Source organism: Podarcis bocagei, assembly GCF_964188305.1.
Source record: "Podarcis bocagei genome assembly, chromosome: 1".
NCBI classification, from domain to species: domain Eukaryota; kingdom Metazoa; phylum Chordata; class Lepidosauria; order Squamata; family Lacertidae; genus Podarcis; species Podarcis bocagei.
The window spans coordinates 46,076,190-46,099,411 of NC_138125.1; the positions used below are offsets into that span (position 1 = coordinate 46,076,190).

Genomic DNA, 23,222 nt, shown 5'->3' on the forward strand with positions numbered 1-23,222 from the left:
ATACATTATAGTAATTATTTCTAAATTTACACCTAGATATGCACATTGGCACATACTAATTTTATGCAAATCTGTGCATTCTTTTGCCCTCATTTTTAATGTGTAACTATATCCATAATATTGCCCTCTCCCCCATTCTATATTTCGGTATCTATCTCTTAGGAGCATTTATATCTCTGGCCAAACTACGGGTTTTAGAAAAAATATGTTGGTATTAAAACAACCCTTTCTCTTTGCTTTACAGATGTAGGTTTGTATGTGTGCAACAAATTGACCTGTGCTGATCATTCTGCCATAGAATTGTGCGTGTGTTTAGTAGACAGAACATGCATTCTTAAAATACACTGCTTTTTCCCAATTTTTTATTAAATATATCCAGAAGTGGGCCTTTGTAGCTTGCCGTGCCCCTGCTGAAATATGAAACAGTCATTATAAGAGAGATGAAATAAATTCCACTGAAGCCTTCAGATTAATCAGTAACTTTAGCCAACCATTACTTGATCTTCTGCCTTCCCCACAAGCTCCCCAGTCAATCTATACTGTCTCCATCAATGCCGCCTTTTCCGTTCTACAGCAGAACGCAAAGCCTGCAGAATCAGCTGCTCATTATTCAAGATGTTGTATTCACTCAGGTTTACTAGCTTGTCAAAATCTTCATCGCTGTATGTGAGCCAGTAAGTATTGTATGGTGTCTTCCAGGTGGAAACATCAACATCTCCTGCAGCCATCTCTGCTTCACCATCGCGTTTCTCGCCTAGGATAAAGAAACGGCGAGTTATTAATGGTTAGATATTTGGCTTATTTCCGAAGCATACATGTGTATTAATCCAATGAGAATGTTCTTAGAATGGTTCATTTACAATTTTGGCTTTGTGTTTTTTTATATAAAAAATAAATCTACCACAATTTTAATGCCCTATTTTGATTTGATTTATCAGGCTTGGATATCTCTTTATACTTAAGAGGGTCTCAAAGTAGTTGAGTGTATATAATATAATGAAGTTAATAAAGCATATTAAATAATGCACAATATCATTGTAATTATAAGAACATACACTCAAGGCTGGATCAGTATTTGTTGGCACCATCTTATTCTGACCATACTAAAGTATGAACAGAAGAAGCAAAAGACTTAGTCATGCTTAGAGGGCTTTTATTTTAATCAATGGGACTTACATTACTGACTAACTTAAGTATAATTGATTTCAGTGGGTCTACTCTTAAGCATGGATGCGGGTGGTGCTGTGGGTTAAACCACAGAGCCTAGGACTTGCCGATCAGAAGGTCGGCGGTTCGAATCCCCGTGACGGGGTGTGCTCCCGTTTCTTGGTCCCTGCTCCTGCCCACCTAGCAGTTCGAAAGCACGTCAAAGTGCAAGTAGATAAATAGGTACCGCTCTGGCGGGAAGGTAAACGGCATTTCTGTGCGCTGCTCTGGTTCACCAGAAGCGGCTTAGTCATGCTGGCCACATGACCCGGAAGCTGTACGCTGGCTCCCTCAGCCAATAAAGTGAGATGAGTGCCACAACCCCAGAATTGGCCACGACTGGACCTAATGGTCAGGGGTCCCTTTACCTTTACTTTACTCTTAAGCATGACTAAGTCTGCACCCTGGATCCATTCCAGTGCCTTAGAGCTTGTTGTAGTCAGTCAAGATTCAGAGGTTGAAACTTCAGGGTTGTTACCACAGAGATTTGGTATTTTATTTTAAATATTTTATTTTTAAGATTCATACGCTGCCTTTCAATCAAATGATTTGCACAATGGCTTACAACAGATTGTAACAATTCAGTTCAGAGGAATTAATTGATTTCTCGGTAGTGGGAAAGTCCAGCAAAAAACTCCCCACCTCCAGGAATTGTTTTGCCTGACAGCACTGGATATAACTGTCACTTAGGGTGGAGTTTATTAGCTATTGTCAATAACTTACCAGGTGCTTTGTAATAACGGAAGGTATCATTCACTAATGGGAAGAAAACCAGGATTGGACAACCAAGGACATCTGATTGATCAAAGTAGTAGCATTCCTTTAGATGTTTCTTGTCTTCTTCCGTAAGGACAACATGTGGAAATGGGATACCTTGCTGGATATAGTACTTGCAAGCTTGCTCTAGGGGCTTCATTCACATGAAAGTTAAAACAAGAGAAGACAAGAAATGTATGTTAAAAAGCAATCATATGCCACTAAAAAAATCTATGTGGAAAACTGGGATACCCAGGAAGCACAAGGTAGGAATTAATGAACAGTTCCTTGAATGGGGGAAGTAGAAAGCAGAGTCCCTGCTTTTTAACTTGTTCATAAACCATCTAGAGTTAGGAGTGAGCAGTGAGGCGGCCATGTTTGCTGATGATACTGAGGAGTTCAGGTTCATTAAAAGAAAAAAGCAGGCAACAAAATCTGGCTAAATGACATTGTAGAAGCTATCAGGGATTGGTTGCAGGTGTGAGTGGTTTGACAGTGAGCTGATTTCAGCTTGGGTGATGGTTAGGCATTGAGTAAGTTGCATGGAAGTGAGGTTGTAGCCATTGCCTGCCCCTCCTTGGTAAAGAGTATCCAAAAGGATCCAGGAGGAATGGTTTCTGTCCAATGCCTAGATGGGAACTAGGGCCATACCACTCCTCCAACAGAGACCCCAGGTAGGGGGTACCCCTATTTGATGTAGGTTATAGGCACCCCTTCCAAGATGTGGTTTATGCTTAAATGCACTTCCAGCAGATGTGCTGGAGTGGAATAGCAATGGCTTTACTCAAGGGCTATGCCAAACCATTCACTGCTGAAACCAATGAAGCTTTGGCGTTATTCAAACCCAAAACCCAATGTGCTATTGTCCAGTGTGGTTATTAGTTTCCCCCAGCTAGGTCACAGGGCCTTGGCACATGGATCCTATAAATTAATATTATCTAAGCTTGGGAATTAATGACTTAAAGAGGAGGAGCAGACTAGAATTTATGTGAGATGAATTCCCAGGAATTACCTTGATTAGATTTTACTTCCATCAACAGAATGTATTTTCTTTCATTGCATTAGTCATTGTTTTCTATCTAACTACCTACTGGAGAATAAAATTTGCATTTAGGGTTGTTTTTTTTAAAAAATCAAACCTGTGGTGATGTTTTAAACTTGCTGCAACTCAAAGGGAAAAAACCTGCTGCAGGTTGGTAGATGTGCGATCAGTCATATCTTTTATGCTATTATAAACCTCGTAGCAGTTTTATTACATTCAAGTGATATGTATTTTTGTTGTTGTTGTTAAACAGGTAAATAAATAAATATATTATTGTCTTTTATGAGTTCTCACCAGAATGTGCTCAAGGTGAGATTCAGATATTTTAGAGCAGGAGTTGCCAGGCTGGTACCCACCAGATGTTGGACTCCAACTTCCATCTGCTCCAACCAACATGGCCAGTGGTTAGGGGCGATGGGCACTGTATTCCAACAACATTGGGAGGATACCCCTGATTTATAGTTAGGTGAGGAATCTGTGGCCTTCTGGCTACAGACAGTTATTTAGAGAGGTGACCTTGGGCAATATGTCGCAATGTTTCCACATAAACCTGAAATATATCCCTTAAACAAACAAGCAACACAAAACCTATTACCAGTGTTTGTGAGCCTGCGCTGTAACTCAGATGCACAATGACATCAACTTTCCTCTCTGGCCTTAAAAGTGGTGGGCAACTTGTATTGATGAAAAATCCAGCGTCCACCAGTCCTATAGAGTCTGCATGTTCTGTTAGTTGATTTGGGCATCCGTCTAACACCGTAGCTGGAAAGGAAATATATTTTTTGCCATCAGAAAAGAATATTTCTGCCTAATTTGGAATCCAATTAAATTAAAATACATAGGGCATTTTTACCTATGACAATATGGCTGCAGTCATATGCCACTTACTTAGGAGTAAATTGCACTGGATTAAGGAGAATTCAAATATCACTTAGAGCAGAGTGTGTGGTCTGCTTTCCATAATGGTGGAGAATTGTAGTCCAACCAGGTTTCCTGTCCTATGGGCTTTGGAACCTATCAGAACCATAGACCTTCACCAACCCTCTTTTGACCTGTCAAAATATTTGTGGGTAAAGCGTCCTAACACAGAAGACAGCCTGCTACCTTTGTCCTTTCTTACTAGGTATATGAATTTAGGATGCAAGCCTACACCAAGTTACCTGGGAATAAAATGAACTCAGTGGGACTTAGTTCTGAGTAATAATAATAATAATAATAATAATAATAATAATAATAATAATAATAATAATTTAGATCAACAAGATCGAGCCAAATGCTGATGGGGGTGGGGGTGGGATTGCTCCTTTTCTGGAATACTGGGGTATGTTATGAAATTAAACCGCACTGGGGTTAAACCTTCTTTCTTGATCTGTCCAGGTGTCAACTGTAGTTTGTTTGTTAATCTCTCAAGAAGAGCTGTTTCTCAAACTGTTTCATACCAATTGTCTATTGTTGTGCCAGAAAAGTCTTTCCAGTGTCTGGTAATGTTGCATCTCGCTGCTTGTAATAACTGGCTTATTAATTCTTTATTATGTAAATCCAGATGGGTGTCTTGAAATATATTTAATAAAGCTAATTCTGGTTTGACTTCCATTTTTTATATTGTTATTTTATTAATTTCTTGGAATATCAAATTCCAGAAAGGTTGGATTTTGTACATTGCCACCTTCTGAGTATTATTATTAATAATAATTCCATTTATAGGCATCATAATAAAACTGTAAAATAGAACACTGTGAATATAACCAATAAAACAAAACACTAAGTCATTGGTCAGTATAATCTAAAACATCTGGAGTCTGGAGAAGTCTGGACTACAACTCCCATCAACCCCAGCCAGCATGGATGATGGTCAGGAAACATGGAAATTGTAGTTCAAAACATATGGAAGGCACCCAGTAGAGCTATCTAGTTTCATACTGTCAGCGTCAACTGTGTCTGGAAGTGTCTCTCCATGCTCAGGCAGAGGTCCTTGATTATGGAAAGCAAGTGTTCTAATACTGAACAGTGGCTTCAATAGACAACTATATAAACCCTTTTACCTTTCCATCTGTTGAAATTTTCATTCTCCAAGTAGTAGTTATGCATCTGAAAACCCTTCAGAAAATTGTGATATTGGGCAACAGAAAAGCGATCAGTCAAGACCCCTCGGAGCTTATTGGCAAGTTCTCCGGCTGGGACGTACATATGGCTCCTTATTTCATATGGCCTTGTAGGTAAATAAGGCTCTTCCTCTGCAACAAGATACAAAAGGTGACAAAATAAGCAGTCACTAACTATGCTCTGATTTGCTGCTAAGCCGAATCTTAGACAACTCAGTTACCGGACAGCTATATAGTAGCAAACCCGCTGCAAGAACACTGTAAAAGACAACGTATGGCCCAATCCTAAGCGTATTAACTTGGAAGTAAATCCCATTGAGTTTAATGAGATTTGCTTCCTAACAGAGCACTGTAACTTCATACATGTGTCCATATAGGTGCATAACAGTCTCCGACCTTCATCACTACTGACAGCATTGAACCAGATTGCTTTGATATTGTTTTGGCTTCACATTTTCGGCTGAAGTGTCAAAATGGTTAGGCAGTTCAGATACCATGCCAGCAATTCACCTGGCGTGTAACCTCCCTTTAAGACTATACATTGTCAAGTTGTCTTCCGAGGTGGACCATGCTATGTACCTCTGAGACAAATCAAAAGTGAAAGGCATTTTATCCAAAGGTATGGGCACACAACCTTTAACAGGTGGCATGGTAGGATGTTACTCGCCTGACCTCCTACTTACTTGGAGGTAGAAGGGGAGGCAGTTGCAATGTTGGCACAGTGCAAACACGCTAGCAGCAGCACAGCACCATGCCAAACTCTCTGCACCCCTCTACCTCCCAGTAAGCAGCAACAACATGACTGGCCAGAGATCAGTTGAGGTAGCAGCACCCCACTGTACCCAGCTGCTACTGCATACAGCTATGAGGCTAGTGGCTTCCTTGTTTTCCAGTCTTTGCTATATCAAATACATCGTGGCTCATCAGAGACAGGCACCGTCAGTATGCCTTACGTTTTGGCATGTCACTGTTCAACCCATTTAAAGAAGGCTTGCTGTGATGCACACACACCCACATCCACCCACACACCCCGACTGTGCTTACAGTAAATTATTCGGAAGATCCACAGAGAATGAAAATTATGCGTCCAAATTGACACCCAATGGTTGTTGTTTTTAAAGGAAAAATAACTCCCAACCTCCATCTCTTAAAGTAGCATATTGGGTCAACCAATTTAACAGCAGAGAAATGGAGGAAGCAGATGCATGAAGAGGAAAAGCTCACCAATATCTATTAACTTGTCTTGAGTCCATCTGTGCCAGAATTCCTCTGAATCATTAACTCTGTTCCAGATATACAACAAGTTTAAAGAAAATATGCTACTCCACATACCTATGAGGGGATAGAGAGAGATGGGGAACAAGAAAAGTGAGTTCACACGAATAAATTTAAATAAGACCTCAAGGCAAACCAGTTGAGAATGACTCTTATTTTCAGCTTGCTTGGTTCTTCTCAGTCAACCATGAATGCATGAATATGAGCATATTTAACTCAAAACATAGTCTAAACTTCTGTTTTTAATGCCCGGCAGGCAGATTAACATCTATAAACTGAGCAAATGAATCAAGCTGGGGGATACAACACAGTCACAACTTTTACTGCTACACTTTGAATGGATGAAATTGTCAGGAGCTCATCCTACACTCAAGTAGGACCCTGGGAGAGACACATGCCCAACTGGCATGTTCGCTCCCTCCTGGTCGATCGTCCGGGTGCTTCAAAAGCTTTCTTCAGCCCGAACATCACAGCGACCAATGCCAACGACTGCGGAGGGATCTGCAGAGTTTGCGCACCTTGCGTGACAGACCTCAGCAACTCAGCATTTTGGCTAATCTACTTTATTTACATATAAACACACATGGAGCACTGCAACATGGCTCCCTCTCTCTCTAGCACCAGACAGCAAAGATAAAAGGAACAAGGGACAATAGTCCCACTTCACGGAACACAGTAACACAAACATCCTGTCTCCGTCACTTCCCACTCTGTGGAGTCAAAACATATACCGTCATGTGATAGACAACAATCCCATGACTGCAGTCATGGAGCAGGAATTCTAACAGAAATATCAGTCTGCACTTGCTTTTGGTTTGCAATCTCGAATGCTGAGTCTGATAAGATATACAAAGAGCAGCATAATATGAGACTGCTCTTTATATGAAGCTGTGCAGAAATTAAGATGAGCTCACTGTTGGGCATGGGGGTGCTAGGAAACAGTAGACAGCGGGTTGACTCTGAATGCTCTTCAAGGCAGGAAAGAAGCTCCAAAGTTTATAAAGAATGACCATGAGTTATCTCTGTCAAGGTAGAAAGGAGGGTGCATTGTGGTTGGTCCTTCTCTTTCTGCCAGAAAGTAAAGAAAGCAGAAAGTAAAGAAGAAAGCAAAAAGTAAAGCAGAAAGAGCAGTTGTGTTTTCCTTGGATTGTCATTTGTTCCAATTGGGCAGTAAAGAGCAGGTTTTCCTGGGGAAAGTGGCAGGACAAAAGGAAAAAGGAAAATGCTCAGACATGGACCTGTGCCTATACAGTGTGGCCAGTGGCGTAGCGTGGGTTGTCAGCACCCGGGGCAAGGCAAGTAATTTGCGCCCCCTAACCCGTGGATTTGCGACCCCTAACCCTAACCCCCAGATGTTGCGCTCGGTGCGGCCGGCCCCCCCCTGCACCCCCCAAGCTACGCCACTGAGTGTGGCATAAAAGGAAATGGGGGTGAGCCCCATTGCTAGATGTTTTGCTGGGCAAGCAGATCCAAGTTGTATGATGATATTATTATCTCAGGATGCAGCATGACAAAAGCAGTCATTTAAACATGCCCCAGGAAGATGTAGCCCTAAAGCTTGATATGCTCTTTTAAGATGGACCAGATTCTTGGCTGATTAGAGCATGTCCAGACAAGGTGCGGGCCCTCCTGGGGGATATCATCAATTTGTCCCTTGGCACGGGGACATTCCCAGGGGAACTGAAGGAGGCAGTGGTGCGCCAGCTCTTAAAGAAAACATCATTAGATCCTTTAGATCTATCCAATTACCGCCCGGTTTCGAATCTTCCGTTCCTGGGTAAGGTGATTGAGAGAGCGGTTGCTGAACAGCTTGGTGGGTTTCTGGATGAAACATCGGCTCTGGATCCATTCCAGTCTGGCTTCCGCGGTGGTCATGTTACCGAGATGGCTCTGGTTGCCCTAACAGATGATCTTTGTAGACAGCTGGATCGAGGCGGGTTGGGGCTGCTGATTCTTCTAGATCTGTCAGCAGCTTTCGACATGGCGATCACAAACTCCTGGACCATCGCGTTCCCGACGTGGGGATTCAGGGCACAGTCCTTCAATGGCCGCACTCGTTTCTCTCTGGTCGGGGACAGAGGGTGGCGCTTGGGGGGGAATTGTCATTGCGCCACTCCTTGGTGTGTGGAGTACCTCAGGGTGCGATACTCTCCCCGATGCTTTTCAACATCTTTATGCACCCCCTCGCCCAGCTTGTCCGGAGTTTTGGGCTGGGTTGCCATCAGTATGCTGATGACACCCAACTCTATCTGTTGATGGATGGCCATCCTGACTCGGCCCCAGACACACTGACCAGATGTTTGGAAGCTGTGGCTGGATGGTTACGTGGGAGCGGGTTGAAGCTAAATCCTTCGAAGACAGAGGTCCTGTGGCTGGGACGGGACGATATGGGATTGGGTGGGCAACTCCCATCTCTTGCGGGGGCGCAATTAGTGCCAGCACCGTCCGTTAAGAGTTTGGGTGTAATCTTCAACACCTCCCTTTCCATGGAGGCGCAGATTGCAGCTATAACACAGGTGGCATTTTTCCATCTCCGCCAAGCTAAGCAGTTGGCTCCTTACCTCTCCTGCCCTGACCTAGCCACAGCGATCCACGCAACGGTCACCTGCAGGCTTGATTATTGTAACTCACTCTACGTGGGGCTGCCCTTGAGACTGACCTAGAAACTCCAGCAGGTACAGAATTCCACAGTGAGACTCCTTACGGGGTCCTCACCGCGGGATCACATTCACCCGGTGCTATATCAGCTGCACTGGCTCCCGGTGGAGTACAGGATCAGGTTTAAGGTGCTGGTTTTAACCTTTAAAGCCCTATACAGCCTAGGGCCCTCGTACCTAAGGGACCGCCTCTCCTGGTATGTCCTACAGAGAAACTTACGGTCTTCAAATAAAAACATCTTGAAGGTCCCAGGCCACAGAGAGGTTAGGCTGGCCTCAACTAGAGCCAGGGCTTTTTCGGCTGTGGCTCCGATCTGGTGGAACACTCTGTCACCAGAGACTAGGGCCCTGCGGGACTTGACATCTTTCCACAGGGCCTGCAAGACAGAGCTGTTCCACCAGGCCTTTGGCCAGGGCACAGCCTGACTCCCTCCCTCGGCAATCTTCACGGAGCTCTGGCCCAATGGTTGCCAGTGGCTTGATTTGAATTAATTTTATAATGAATGATTTTAGAGTGTTGTGTTGTATTTTTGTACTGTTTTATTGTTGTTAGCCGCCCTGAGCCCGGCTTCGGCTGGGGAGGGTGGGATATAAATAAAATTTATTATTATTATTATTCAAACCTTTTTCCTTGGCTACAGAAGGGGAACAGAGATGCCACAACAGTAACTACTCGTGCTAATGAGGTTATCACAATACTTTGACGTTCCCATAAGGCAGTTAAATACATTACCATGGAGATAGCATATTCGGCTTTCTGGAAGTTTCTTGATCATGCGGCCCATGAAGAATTCACTTCCAAAGTTTTCTGAAGGCACAAATGCTCCGTATTTCAGGAACCCCACCTCATAGGGAGTGAACTCCATCCATTCTACAATCAGAGGAAATAAAATACTGTAAGAGCAGAGAAGGTGACTTTCAAACATAATGAAACGAAGGGCTTACACACACTTAACTTTCCACCGCTTTTCCAAGGCATGGTCTGTACCTTAGAATGCTGTGTTCAAGCAACCCCCCTTTTTTTGCCTTGTAAAAACCTGCTCTTTAAAGCTCAAGTGGAGCAAACGGCCATCTGCAGACAACTAGAATTGATGCTTCCTCCGACTGAGCTCGGACATGGAGCTTTCAAGTATGGACTTGTGCCTGGAAAGAGTGGTGCAAAAGGAAAGTGTGGATAAGCTCTAAATGGGCCTCTGCGGGTCATGTAAGACCAGCTTCCCATTCTCTGTGTTGTCCCAAGTGCATGATCTGTCTGTATGTGCAGCAGGAGGAGAGAAACAGATCTCTGTTGAGCCCAGAGGGCATCACACAGGTACTGCACCCACACTAGGTAAAAAAACAACAACCTACCCCCTTGGTTTCTTTCTGATTCTTATTAACCAGGTATGATTTGTCAGAGAACTTCTTTTAAACCAAAAATTTCAGTCAAATAGCTTCACACATAGAGGCTAGTCTATGTGAGAATACGTGGGATGCGGGTGGCGCTGTGGTCTAAACCACTGAGCGTCTTGGGCTTGCTGACCAGAAGGTCGGCGGTTCGAATCCCCGCGTCGGGGTGAGCTCCCGTTACTCTGTCCCAGCTCCTGCCAACCTAGCAGTTCGAAAGCATGCCAGTGCAAGTAGATAAATAGGTACCACTGCGGCGGGAAGGTAAATGGTGTTTCTGTGAACTCTGGCACTCATCACGGTCCTCCGTGCGCCAGTAGCGGTTTAGTCATGCTGGCCACATGACGTGGAAAACTGTCTGTGGACAAACGCCGATTCCCTTGACCTGAAAGCGAGATGAGGGTCACAACCCCATAGTCGCCTTTGAGTGGACTTAACCATTCAGGTGTCCTTTACCTTTTACCTTATGTGAGAATAAGTGGTTAATAATAATAATAATAATAATTTATTATTTATACCCCGCCCATCTGGCTGGGTTTCCCCAGCCACTCTGGGCGGCTTCCAACTGAATATTAAAAACAGTACAGCTTCAAACATTAAGCAAACACTGGCTAGTACTCTGGCTAGTTTAAGAATGGAATTTTTTTACTCCCCTAATTCTAAGTCTAAGGCTGCAGCCCTAGACATCAGGTGTGGGGAACGTGATGTGTGCTCCAGTCGTCACTGAACTACAACTCCCATCATCCCTGGCCTTTGGCCATACTTGAAGTTTGAGGTGAGCAAAATATGGAGAGCCAAAAGCTCCCTACATCTGCTATACATACTTAATGCATTGAACCTGAAGGAACTTACACAGAATTACATCATAAAGGTGCTCTCCTATATATACCTATTTGCATGTAAGCCCCATTGTACGCAAAGCCACTCCCGACATACGAAGGGGGGGGGGTTGCGGGCTCACGCTCCATTCACACCCTCGCAGGGCTGGCTGCAGCCCCGCGGGACTTGGGGAATCCCGGGGTCATTAAGATTCATCATTCACCGCACCAGCCAATCGGCTGGCAGCGGGGGCGGTACTTGTAAGGGGCATTTAAGGTCGGGGCAACCCACGCTCGCCCCTTTCTTTTCTTTCAGCAGCTGCGGTTTCCCACCCTCCTGCCCTTTAGGTTCTCATCTGGACTTTGCTATGGGCTTCGGCTGGTCGCTGCAAGGGGCCTGGTAGGAGTTTTTCCATTTGGCTAATTGGCTATATTTTGGAAGCCACTTGGTTTTTTCGCCTACCTCGTAGCAAAACGTCACAACAACTTTGGTTTGGGGGGTTAGGCATTGGCGGGGGTATTATTATGCAAATGAGATGGGGGGAGGAACGCCATCACCTCCCCCAAATGTTGAAGGGTAGTTCGTTAAAGGACTCCGGGGGGCGTCGTCTTGCCCGAAACCTATGGAGGCTAGCGCCTAAAGCACGCTCCTGAGCGGTAACCCCTCGGGGAGCGCAAAGGGATGTGCATCTCAGGGGCTCCCCCTGTTGGTGCTTAACCCTTCCCGGTTAGACCGGTTAGCCTGATAGGGCCAATGCCTAAAGCCAATACCGCTCTTACCTGTAATCAATCAAGTTGTGGCCATTTTTCGCCCATTAACCTAAATTCTGGTGTCCTGTGTCTTTATTTTTTCCACCTTGGGAGGGGGCGGGAATCGCCACGCAATGGGACTTCTGAGTATACAGCTGTATTGCAAGGGCCATTGGATTTGTGGACCTAACTGTGTAATAGTTTGGTTCTCGGGTATTATTTTCTGCTAATTTCCCCAAGATGTTTACTCGCTGCAGCATAAATGTAATGAAATGGCACAGAATCGTATAAACTCATAAAGCAGTCGAAAACACTCATTGCAATCAGCTGCCCACAGTATCACACAAAACAAACAGAAGGTTTGACCCACCTATTTCCATCTCAGACCAAATGAGCCTTTTTACGAGTATAAAAGGGAGCTTTGTTCCTCTCACAGATATACCACATGCAAGTGTATATATTTGCACATGTATAGGAAACTTTAAGTCAGATTAAATGTTAAAAATAAAATGCTAAGCAGTTAGAAGAACTGACCTCTGATTTTGATGCCAACGTTTGAGTATTTTAAATATTTGATTAGCTCTGAAAAGATAGTGGAATATTGACTAAGAGGCGAACATGACCCTATCATAGGCTAGGGTACCAGATATAATGCTAAATTTCTAGGCTATGGCTTTGTAAATATTATGGGTCAAGTTTCAGCCTAAAACCAGTATTTTATCCATATGAGGATATGCAAAATATGTGATTTTTGTCATTCACATGTCATGGATTCCAAAGAGCTTCAAATGCAGAACAAGTTATTTGATTTCCTTACTCTTTCCCCTCACCTTTGAAATCTTGAGTGCTGTATTTGTCCTTAATATTGATGGTCACATAGATGGGCAATGGATTCTGTCCATCTGTCAAAGATTCCCTCTGGTCCGAAAGCCTGTGGCAATCTTTCTAATTGTGAAGGGAGGGGGGAAACGTTACTTACAAAGCCATGGAACAGACACATGCAGTAACAACTAGCAAATCATCTTGCTGTCTGGAGCAACAGAGGAACAAACCCTGTCCCATCTTCGACAGGACAGGATATTTGTGATTAATTATCCTATATCCACATAACCTTCTCCCAGCTTTTTCAAACTGTTCCTCACAGTATTTGGATTCCAGATTCCTCATCATACTGGTTGCCCTCCTCTAAATGCACTGCAGTTTTCAAAGTCTTTCTTAAAATGTGCTGCCCAGTATTCCAGATGCTCTGACCAGTACAGAACAGAGTGGGATGATTGCTTCTCGATGGCTGGACACCGTGCTTCTGTTAATGCAGACCAATATCTTAATATCGCCTGATTACCCCCCCCCCCCCCGGCCATGAGTGGCTAAATCAGACACTTTATCCCAATAGAAGTGATGGTACAACAAGCCTTAGGTTAGTGAAATTTGTTCAGAAATGAAACCTGGATATATGTCTGTGCTACACCCCTCACTCTGACCTCAACACATTTATTGTAAATTCTGTTGAGATATTCCAGGAAATATATGGAGATCAGGGGCACCAGTAGCAATCCTGAGTATATGCAAACATGTCACATTAATAAGGTTCTTGGGACATAGATTTGAACCCCCCCCCTTTAGCATTTACATTACTGACATTCCACCCTGGAATGACCATACTATAGATATTTTAAGTGTCTACCACCCTAATAATTTAACCTTAATATTTTCACATTAGAGTCTCCTGGGGCGATTTTCAACTACCATGTCCTGTCATTATAAGGATTTCCATTTGCAGAACAGGAATCCCCTCCCCCACACAAAAATAATAATAATCCCCATGTGTGCCCTCCCCAGATCTACTCCAGAGGGTTGGGAGAACTCCTAGAACAGATTTTGGAATGTGGAAGAACTCCTTGCAATGAAGGAACATTTAGAAGAGTTTGGATTTGATATCCCGCTTTATCACTACCCTAAAGAGTCTCAAAGGCTGAGAAACTTCAGCAAGGTGCAACTAGCCCAAGGTCATCCAGCAGCTGCATGTGGAGGAGAAGGGAATCGAACCTGGTTCACCAGCTTACGAGTCCACCACTCTTAACCACTACACCACACTGGCCTTAATTGATGTTACATTGGATTCCACCCCTGGTACCCCTGTACTATTTGCAGTTTCCTCCAGAATTCTCATAGCAATGTTGCCCTTCATTTTTTATAATGCAGGTATTAGCAATTGTTTAGAACTAAAAGAAAGATTTGATACTGTACCCCATCATTTATCAAATACTCTATGACAAGCCCCCAGAGATCTATAAATGTTGTATTGTATCCTTCTTGTTTCCGTTGACTCAGCTGTTGATAATAATATTTCATGCGCTCCATGGTAAACATCTCCATCTTGCTCTTGGTCACTTGTTTCTTAGCCTCATTTATTTTTTCATCAAGATCTTTCTGGGACCAATAAGCATCTCTGTACAGGTGTGTCATGGCCCTGGGGAAAAACAAAACAAAAAGATGTACAATTTTTATGACCTAAGCTATTAATAATAGTCATACTGTTATTGATAATAATTATGAATAATAATATTTTTTTATATTCTAAGGCATGGGTAGGCAAACTAAGGCCCAGAGGCCGGATCCGGCCCAATCGTCTTCTAAATCCGGCCCGTAGACGGTCCGGGAATCAACGCGTTTTTACATGAGTAGAATGTGTGCTTTTATTTAAAAAGCATCTCTGGGTTATTTGTGAGGCATAGGAATTCGTTCATTTTTTCTTCTTCAAAATATGGTCTGGCCCCCCACAAGGTCTGAGGGACAGTGGACTGAAAAAGTTTCCTGACCCCTGTTATAAGGCATTGATATGAAATTAAAAGCGGTGTGTTGTGACCTAAACTTTCAAGGGCAAAAAAGAAAAAGTAAAATGCAACCACACATATATGAAACACTATATTCCATAGGTCAAAAATTCTAAGTCCAGGGCTAAGAGATCCATGCATGCTGCACTTGGGTTCACACCACAGATTTGTATAAAGGCACTATGGTATTGGCAGGTGTGATCAGTATGTCATTTCTTTATTCATTAACAGTCCTAATTGATTTAAAAGACTCCACATGACGGTTCCACTTACCACGAAGTGCCAGACAAGCCAGACATGTACGTTACACAGTCTAGAAGATTTAATTTTTTTAGGCCCCTAATGCAGCCATATGTTGTTGTGAATGACCTTGTGCCACCTCCTGTTGTCATGACTGCCACCACTGGAACCTGTATGGCACACAGGCATAAGAAATCAATATACAGCTACCGCAGGATGAAACGTTTAGGAGGACGGAAGTTAAAACACAGCGGCTTACAATACAGTTGTTGTATTAATTGCGTACCTACACAGGTGAGAAGATGAACGGTTGCAATTTAAGGCTGCATATCTATGCATGTTTATGTGGAAGAAGATTCCACAGAAGCCGTGTTTAATGAGTTTACTCTCAGGAAAATGTGCATAGGTTTATGGCCTTAGGAACTGTAGGGTTTAATTCACTATCACAAAGGGGTTTCAAAAGAGCTAAACCCTGGAAGAATAAAGTTGGCCTGCTTGACAAAGATATCTGTAACTATTTTAGCTCAGTGGAGAAACGTGTTTAGGATTATAGCCTAAGCCATAATGACAGGTCTTGGCTAGTGTTAGTCCTGGCAAACTGCCAGTTGTTAGGGCTTGCATAGCTCAAGTCCTGAGGATCAGCTGATAGCTGGGACTTGCATAGCTCAATGCGTGTTACTTTGCAAACCTAGATAACCAGCTTGTGCTTTTTAAACCCTGATGACAGGCTGATTGGCTGTGTGGGTACCAGGAGACTTAAATATCCACTTCCCCATCACTGGCTTAAGCTATTGTAGAATGTGGCCAATCCAATTTATTTAGTTAATGTGCTTTTATCTCCCTTCAAAAAATGTAAAAACCCCACACATTTTTAGGGCAGTGATACATGGTACATACCATTCGGTAAGCCAAGAATTAGAATATTGCATTCACAGTTGGCAGTGGGTGGCATTACCCCGTTTGGAAATTCTAAGGTGGTGAAATGATGGCCAGAGATGCTTTATACAACATAGGCAGCTACTTGTAAGATATTTCAGTCAACTGCTGGAAACAATGAATGCACCAGTACACCAAAACACCAGCACTGGACAAAAATTGCGAAACACTTGCCGGCGACTGCTCCAATTGGAGAACAGCCTTTGCCAAAGGTGTCATGGGCTTTGAAGACACTCAAACTCAGGACGCAAGGGAGAAACGTGCTAAGAGGAAGGCACGCTTGGCAAATCCACACCGTGATCAACTCCCGCCTGGGAACTAATGTTCCCACTGGAAGGACGTGTGGATCCAGAATTGGCCTCCTCAGTCACTTATGGACTCATGGTTAAAACTGTGTTTATGGAAGACAATGTTACTCGGCTACGAGTGATCGCCAAAGAAGAAGAAGAACATAAAATACAATGGTCTCACAATTACAAAGGTGGAATGTGGCAAGATAATAAATTCCACATGATAATAAATTCACCCTTAGCATAAATCAGCATCCCATTTCACATACCTCATGATCTTGCAAGTCATAATTTAGTTGGAGAACCTGCTTCAGAGCCTGAGCAACATGTCTCCTCCGTTTGTGTAAGAACTCTTCTTCCTGTGGGCATATGTCATATCCCAAGCGCACATCGAGGTCTGCTGGGCAGGAACAATGACTAGAACATACACAGGCATTATATATAGATATCTTATCCAAATATATGAGAAATCATAGGATTTTATCAAGCAGAAATATAACAGAATAGATTACTGCTTGGGATCATTCAGCATCATATTATGGGAAATAACCATAGACAATTCAGTTATTGTCCTGCCCCAACTGCGCATTGTGTTATTTGATAGATTGGCCCCTGGTCTCCATATTTAAAACTGGTCTACTTTTCACATTGTTGAGAAACTGATTAAACCTTAGTATTTTTATCAGGCATTAATGCTGAATCCTAATCCTGTTTAGGCCAATTTCAGCAGAAGGTGGAGGGGGGAAGGAGCCCCCACTTAGCTTTGTTTACTGCCATTCCATAACATTTATTTTATCTTGCTCATAGTCAAACTTCTATACAGCTAAGTATTTGATCACCTGCTTTTGTAAGTTGTTTGCTGTCCACGTTATTAATAAAATTGGGTTATTTGAGTTTATTTGGCATAGATAGACACATAGCCTAATGTGTGTTGAGGCTATTTCACACAATATCATACTGAATGCCCAGAAATGTTTTTTAGAATACTGTTTTATTGTTTATATAACTTTTAAAATTTATAAGAATATTTTTATTTTCTGATGACTGCACATCACACATGATTTACTTTTGTTTTATTTTTGTTTTGTTTTGTTTTGTATTTTATTCTGTGAACTGCCCTGAAATCTTTTGGGGTAGGAGGGTATATAAATTTAATAAATAAATGAACAAGGTAGCTTGCCGTTAAAACTGCAGTTTCACAGTAAAACCACAGCTTCAGTCAAAGATAATAGACACAAGTATGGCAGATGCCATTCTAAACAAATCTTAAAATGACAGCATTATTTACTTGGCAGGAAGTGGGGTGTTAGGATTGCTCTGAAATATTACCCTGTGTTGCATGTTATATTCCCTGGATTCCCTTTATCAGGCTAATAAAATGAATATGTTATGTACTGAAGTTCTCACCCTGGGCCAGCAGGGGGATACTGTAGATAGTTATGCAAATGAAGGATCGAAAGTGACGTTCAGTGATTGGATAGTTTTAGAAAATGGCAACAGTTACATTGTTCTGGAGCTCTATATAAGCAGGCTGACTGAGCTCCTCAGATCAGTTCTGTTCCAGCTTACAAATAAAGAGCTGCTTTGGAAGAATCGCTGTGTTGTCTGATATGTTCGCGCACAACTTTAACAGAATACAATATTCTAATCATGTTCTGGCAACTGTCATAGATCAAATGTGGTGTTTAAATACCTTTTCCCCCTCAAAAAACCACTTGTAACTGGATTTGTAATGGCTTTTAGTCAAATGCAATAAATGATTGATTGATTGGGGGGAAAACCACATAAGAGCATACAAAATTATGAGAGGCAACTTATTTCATATTGTCACTACAAAAAATTAATCATTAAGGATACTTACCAGTCATCTACTTGCACGTGCAAATTGTACTTTTTCTTCTGAAAAGCAGGAAGTAAATGTCACATAGGGCAATCATAATTTAATATTACTACACAGCTAAATGACTAAACAACAACAACAACAACTCTCATTCTATTGTCTGAAGTGAAGGACTAGATGTAAAAACCCCACCCTTTCTCTCACACACAGAAGTTGACTAAAGTTGTGATTAAATATTATTTCAGCACTGGCAATACCTTTTTTTTTTTTTTTTTTTTTTGAGATGTTTACACTGTTGTGGAGAAAGCTGTCCTGATTATGTGGTGAGCCACTTCACATAAACAGGCTACCATAAGATAATATGGTATTCCTCACAGGAAGAAAAATCTCTGGGAAATGGCTCCACATAGTGGCCACAGATTGCTTAAGGAACTGAATTTCTGAGAACTCTACTGTGAATGAATTTGATCTGCACCTCCTAGACTAATGCGAAGATCAGAACATAATTATTCTCAATCCTCATAATTATGGTTCTCAGACACACACACACACACACACTGGCCACATGACCCGGAAGCTGTCTGCGGACAAATGCCAGCTCCCTTGGCCTATAGAGCGAGATGAGCGCCCAACCCCAGAGTGGTCCGCAACTGGCCCAGCGGTCAGGGGACCTTTACCTTTACACACACAAACACACAAACAAACAAACAAACAAACAAACAAACACATGTTAAAGTGTGCATTTTTGGATACAATATATTTAGAAATTCATACATTGAAATAAATACATATTTAAATTTGGATTTTAGTACAGTTTTTTTAAACAACAACAACAAACAAACCACAAATTGATGGAGAAATGGGGTGAACGCACACATGCAAAACTGACAAGAAATGGCTTTATTTTTTCAACCTGAATATGTAAGCTGCTCTCCTTTTCCTGCCTCACACTGGGAAGGGGACACGATGTGGCTTCAGGTCAATTTCAGCCCACAACTTGCAGCCAATTTTGCATGAACATGGCTTAGATGTGCTTCCCTACGGGGAGCAGGGTATGGCTTTAGGTCAGTGGGACCATGCATACTTGCGGCATTTACTACTTGCAGCACACCACAATACTGTTTGCTGCTGGTTAATGTTAAAATGCACTTGTGAAATCACTTACATTTACTCAGAGACTTAATCAATATATTCACATGGGATGGAGAAACAATTTTGCGTGCCCCTCCCCCTTCCCAAGAGAGTGCATGCTTACTTTTTGCTGCCTTGCAAATGTGACACATACAGAGTTAATATCCCAGTTGTTGTGTTGTTGTTGTTTTAAAAATACTCTGGCCCAATGGTTTCCTTCTATAGATTTTAATTTTTGTTACCCAGACAAAAAAAGTGTATGTGCACACATCATTTTCTCTTGGGAAGGAGGAATTCCAGGTTGTATTTTGTTTTGTGATGTAACTGATGCCCTCTATCCCAATTTGCTTTTCAATCCATCTCATAATTCTCAACTTCTCCTCCTTATATATTCCAACTATGTAAGGGAGTGTGGGGACCTCTGTGTGAGAGATTGCCCAGGGTAGGTTTATTTGCAGATGTGGATTGCGATTGCCCCCACCCATTTCAATGTAAAAGCACCCCTGTGGCGATAGCTGAGACTTGTACAGTTTAAAAAAAGTTGGAGGTTGTTAGCTTTTCCTAAAATAGAAATAAACCAGAAAGTTCTTGTGTCAAAGCTCAAAGGAGAAAACAGGCAGAGTGCTTGATGACAAAAAGTACTTGAAACTTGTTGCTGTACAGAAAGGTGGATGTCATCTGCCATCTTACTGCAGCCCTGCCCTAAGCAGTTAAGCTGCAGCAATGCAGCTACAGAGTCTGGAGGGCATCTCCATGGTTTCTCCTTATCACAAAGACCACTACTGAAACTATACCTAGCCTCTGGGCCCCAGTTAGTTTATAATCTGAAGCATTAACCTTTGGACTCAGCCCTGGTATGAACCAAGTCTTATAAAAGTTACTATTAAAAGGGACTACATTTTAATCCTTCGGAGTTCGTTCATTCATACATTCCACAAGGTACAACAATGGAAGCACCCAGAATGTCTTATGCCATTCCCATGGGATTCCCTAGGATTTCGAGTGGACAGAAGCAAGCTTGCTTCAAGAAGAAAAGGTCGCCTCTTCCATAGGAACCTATAAAGTGCTTCCCAGAATCCTCAAGTTCTGGGGAGGCAGGTAGAATTAACTCAGGGTTTGATTGTAATGAGCCATCCTTGTTTTCCACCATAGCTGTTGCCATATCAACTCAGTCTAGGAATTATTTGCTACTGGTTTAATACTTTCAGAATGCTACTACTGAAAAATGGCACTCACCTCCACTATTGGTACTTTCTCTCCCATGGGCAGGGAATTCAACATGACAGGTAGAACGTTGGTTTTGGTGCTATAAGAACAGGTAATCTGAGGAAAAGGAGAAATATTGGGTGAAATTGAATGCAGCACTAAATAGGGTATGCACACGGAATGGGGTCCAGTAGCACAACATGACTTCATCACCTCTCCTTCTCCTGTATCCCCCAAACCTATTCTTTGGTTCCCTCACCATCCAGAGCAGATTTAGGGCATGGGGAGGTGCAGAGGAGGGAGGCAAGGAGGAAATGTCCCATAGTGCCAGCAGATCTTTTTCTGTGCATGCAACAATTTGGCTGAATCCCACCTGATCATCCTGGTCAGAAAAACCTTGTACTGTTTTCTTCTGAAGGGAAACTTTTATGGTTTCAATTATTAAAATCAGTTGACTTACAGGATTATAGTGTGTCTTCTTTGGTAGCATAATGTCCATTGCAGGATCCTTGTACTTGACATAGTGGAACGTAGTGGGGCATGGCGGTATAATGAGAGCATCCGAACCCATCTTAAAACAGTGAGTGCCTTCACAGGAACCTTTCACTGAAAGCGCAAGGTCCTTCTCTAAAGACAGGGGACAAAGCATGAAGAGAAACCTGCCATTGCATTTGTTTTCATAATGAACAATTTTGGATGAACACAATTAATTTTAAAAGAAACCACTTGGGAAAGCATTAGCTCTCAAACCACTCAGCACATCAGGAGGAAAGCGCACTGCGAAGTTCTCCAACCTTTGGACTAGGATTAGTCATTAAATCAAGGATGGGTAACCTGTGGCCCTCCAGGTGCTGTTGGATCTCCCATTATCCCTGGTCATTAGCCAACAACACTGGAAGGGCCCCAGTTCCCTATCCCTGCTTTAAATGGATCTGACAATGTGCATCTGTCTTCAGGGCTACCATGGTATTACCAGGTATTATGCTGGAAAACTAATTTCGGTCTGGAGGAAAGTGTTGCATTATGTTCATGAACACTTGCTTGGATTAAGTGTTCTACTGACCACCAAAAGAGAAAAGAAAATTATAATACTGCAAGCCTCCTTCAGATTTGCTGTTGTCTATTGTTTTTGTCCAAGCAGATAGAATTTAGATAAATCATCTTGCTCATTGGTTGAAGAAGGGGGCAGGAAAAAGGCAGGGCACATAACTGAGGGCTATGTTCTACCTCCACAGTTGAAGGAAGCATGCTTCTGAATACCAGTAAATGGAAACTGCAGAAACAGAGAGTGCCATCGCACTCAGGTCCTGCTTGCAGGCTTCCCATTGGCAGCTGGTTGACCACTGTGAGAACAGGTTGCAGTACTGGAAGGGCCACTGGCCCAGTTCAGCAGACTCTTATTACCCTCTTCTTATATCCACCCTCCACTTCACACTCCTGTTTGGCATAGCAAAAACATTCTGCTCATCCCCTCCCCACAACGCAGCCAGGTTCTGGACAGCCTCCTTCAAGTCACTGTATCCCATCTTTAGTACACCTCCATTTTGGAACAGCAATAATGCACTGGCCTGATTGGCTCTCAGCTTGCAAGTAATAATAGTATCAGCACCATAATGACTGGAAAGTACCTCATAAAGCAAAAACAACTTCCCAGAGGCTTTGGCACTTGTGCACAAAGGTACCTTTGCAACCCTCACAGTGAGGGCTGCACAGACAATGCTGTCCTCATTTGTTCTCCTCTATAATGTTAGTGAAATACCCACAAAGAGGCTAGAATATTGTAATGTGCTCATAAAGATGGGCTGTACCCACTACTGAGTGAGCAGTGGTCCAACTGCCCTTCTCAGGTGACTTTGCCCCACTTTTCCCTCAGCTCCTCCTTACTGTCTAGTGAGTGTCCCAGGCCTCCTAAAGATGCCTAGCGGGCTGAATTGCTGTTTTGAAATCTGAAACCTGGGACAGTTTGGGAAGCTGGAGCATGACATTTTCAGGCAAAAGTCAATAGGGTAAAGGAAAATGATTGCTCTACTCTAGCATGTAATACTATAGCAGCCATTCATTCTGAACTACAAGATCCTCCCCCCCCCCAATTTTTATTGCTGTCCCTATGGAAATGTAGCATTGCCCTCCAATGAAAGATCACAGTTTATTTCATGTAGGGTCTATTACCTTCTTCTTGTGCTTCTCAGCTTTCAGAAAGCACTTCCATGGTGGTGATTAAGGAAAGCAGAATTTGCTAGACTTGCTTGCATTGGGTCTGGTTTAGTCTGTATATCAGTATCAGAGGTTAATAAATCCCCCTTCTTTACCACAACACAAATAAACTCACTTGATTTACGGGGCTTCTTCTGGTCCACCTCTGCTTTCAATTCGCAAACCTCACGACACTGTAGCAGAAATGAGCAAGAAACAAAATTAACAGGGATCAGCTGGAATTGGCAGTTTTTGTTACACTTCATGTTATACTTGAGGTTCAGCTAATTTATATCCAAATATTACTCTTGCTTGAGTACCGTTAAAAGCCAATATAGGAACCTTCAATTACTATTGGGCATTATAATTTTACACTGATCATTGTAATTTTTTGCAAACCTGTACTTACTGAAGATGTTGAATTTTAACCCTGTCTCAAACAACATTTGGATATCAATTGGCTGAACTCTTAGAAGATGTAGCGTAAGAAAATAGGCTACTAAAGAAGGCTGCCAAGCTGAAATGTGTTTGGCATTGGCATTCCAGAAAATCTGACTGAT

At 42.6% G+C, this 23,222-nt stretch overlaps 1 protein-coding gene across 1 annotated transcript in view; it reads right to left on the reverse strand.

The window, feature by feature from the left end:
* Window positions 1-345: 345 nt before the first annotated feature.
* The window catches only part of LOC308594752 (cytosolic phospholipase A2 epsilon-like), a 42,964-nt gene continuing 20,087 nt past the window's right edge, over window positions 346-23,222 (reverse strand). The window contains exons 8-21 of the mRNA XM_081208209.1: window positions 22,799-22,856; window positions 20,930-21,096; window positions 20,500-20,586; window positions 18,154-18,191; window positions 16,562-16,709; window positions 15,100-15,236; window positions 14,240-14,462; window positions 12,823-12,937; window positions 9,772-9,909; window positions 6,331-6,438; window positions 5,047-5,238; window positions 3,600-3,766; window positions 1,930-2,116; window positions 346-754 (exon numbers count right to left, since the gene is read on the reverse strand). Coding sequence (XP_081064335.1) covers window positions 549-754; window positions 1,930-2,116; window positions 3,600-3,766; window positions 5,047-5,238; window positions 6,331-6,438; window positions 9,772-9,909; window positions 12,823-12,937; window positions 14,240-14,462; window positions 15,100-15,236; window positions 16,562-16,709; window positions 18,154-18,191; window positions 20,500-20,586; window positions 20,930-21,096; window positions 22,799-22,856 — 1,971 coding nt within the window. The 3' untranslated portion in view covers window positions 346-548. The remainder of the gene's footprint in view (window positions 755-1,929; window positions 2,117-3,599; window positions 3,767-5,046; window positions 5,239-6,330; window positions 6,439-9,771; window positions 9,910-12,822; window positions 12,938-14,239; window positions 14,463-15,099; window positions 15,237-16,561; window positions 16,710-18,153; window positions 18,192-20,499; window positions 20,587-20,929; window positions 21,097-22,798; window positions 22,857-23,222) is intronic.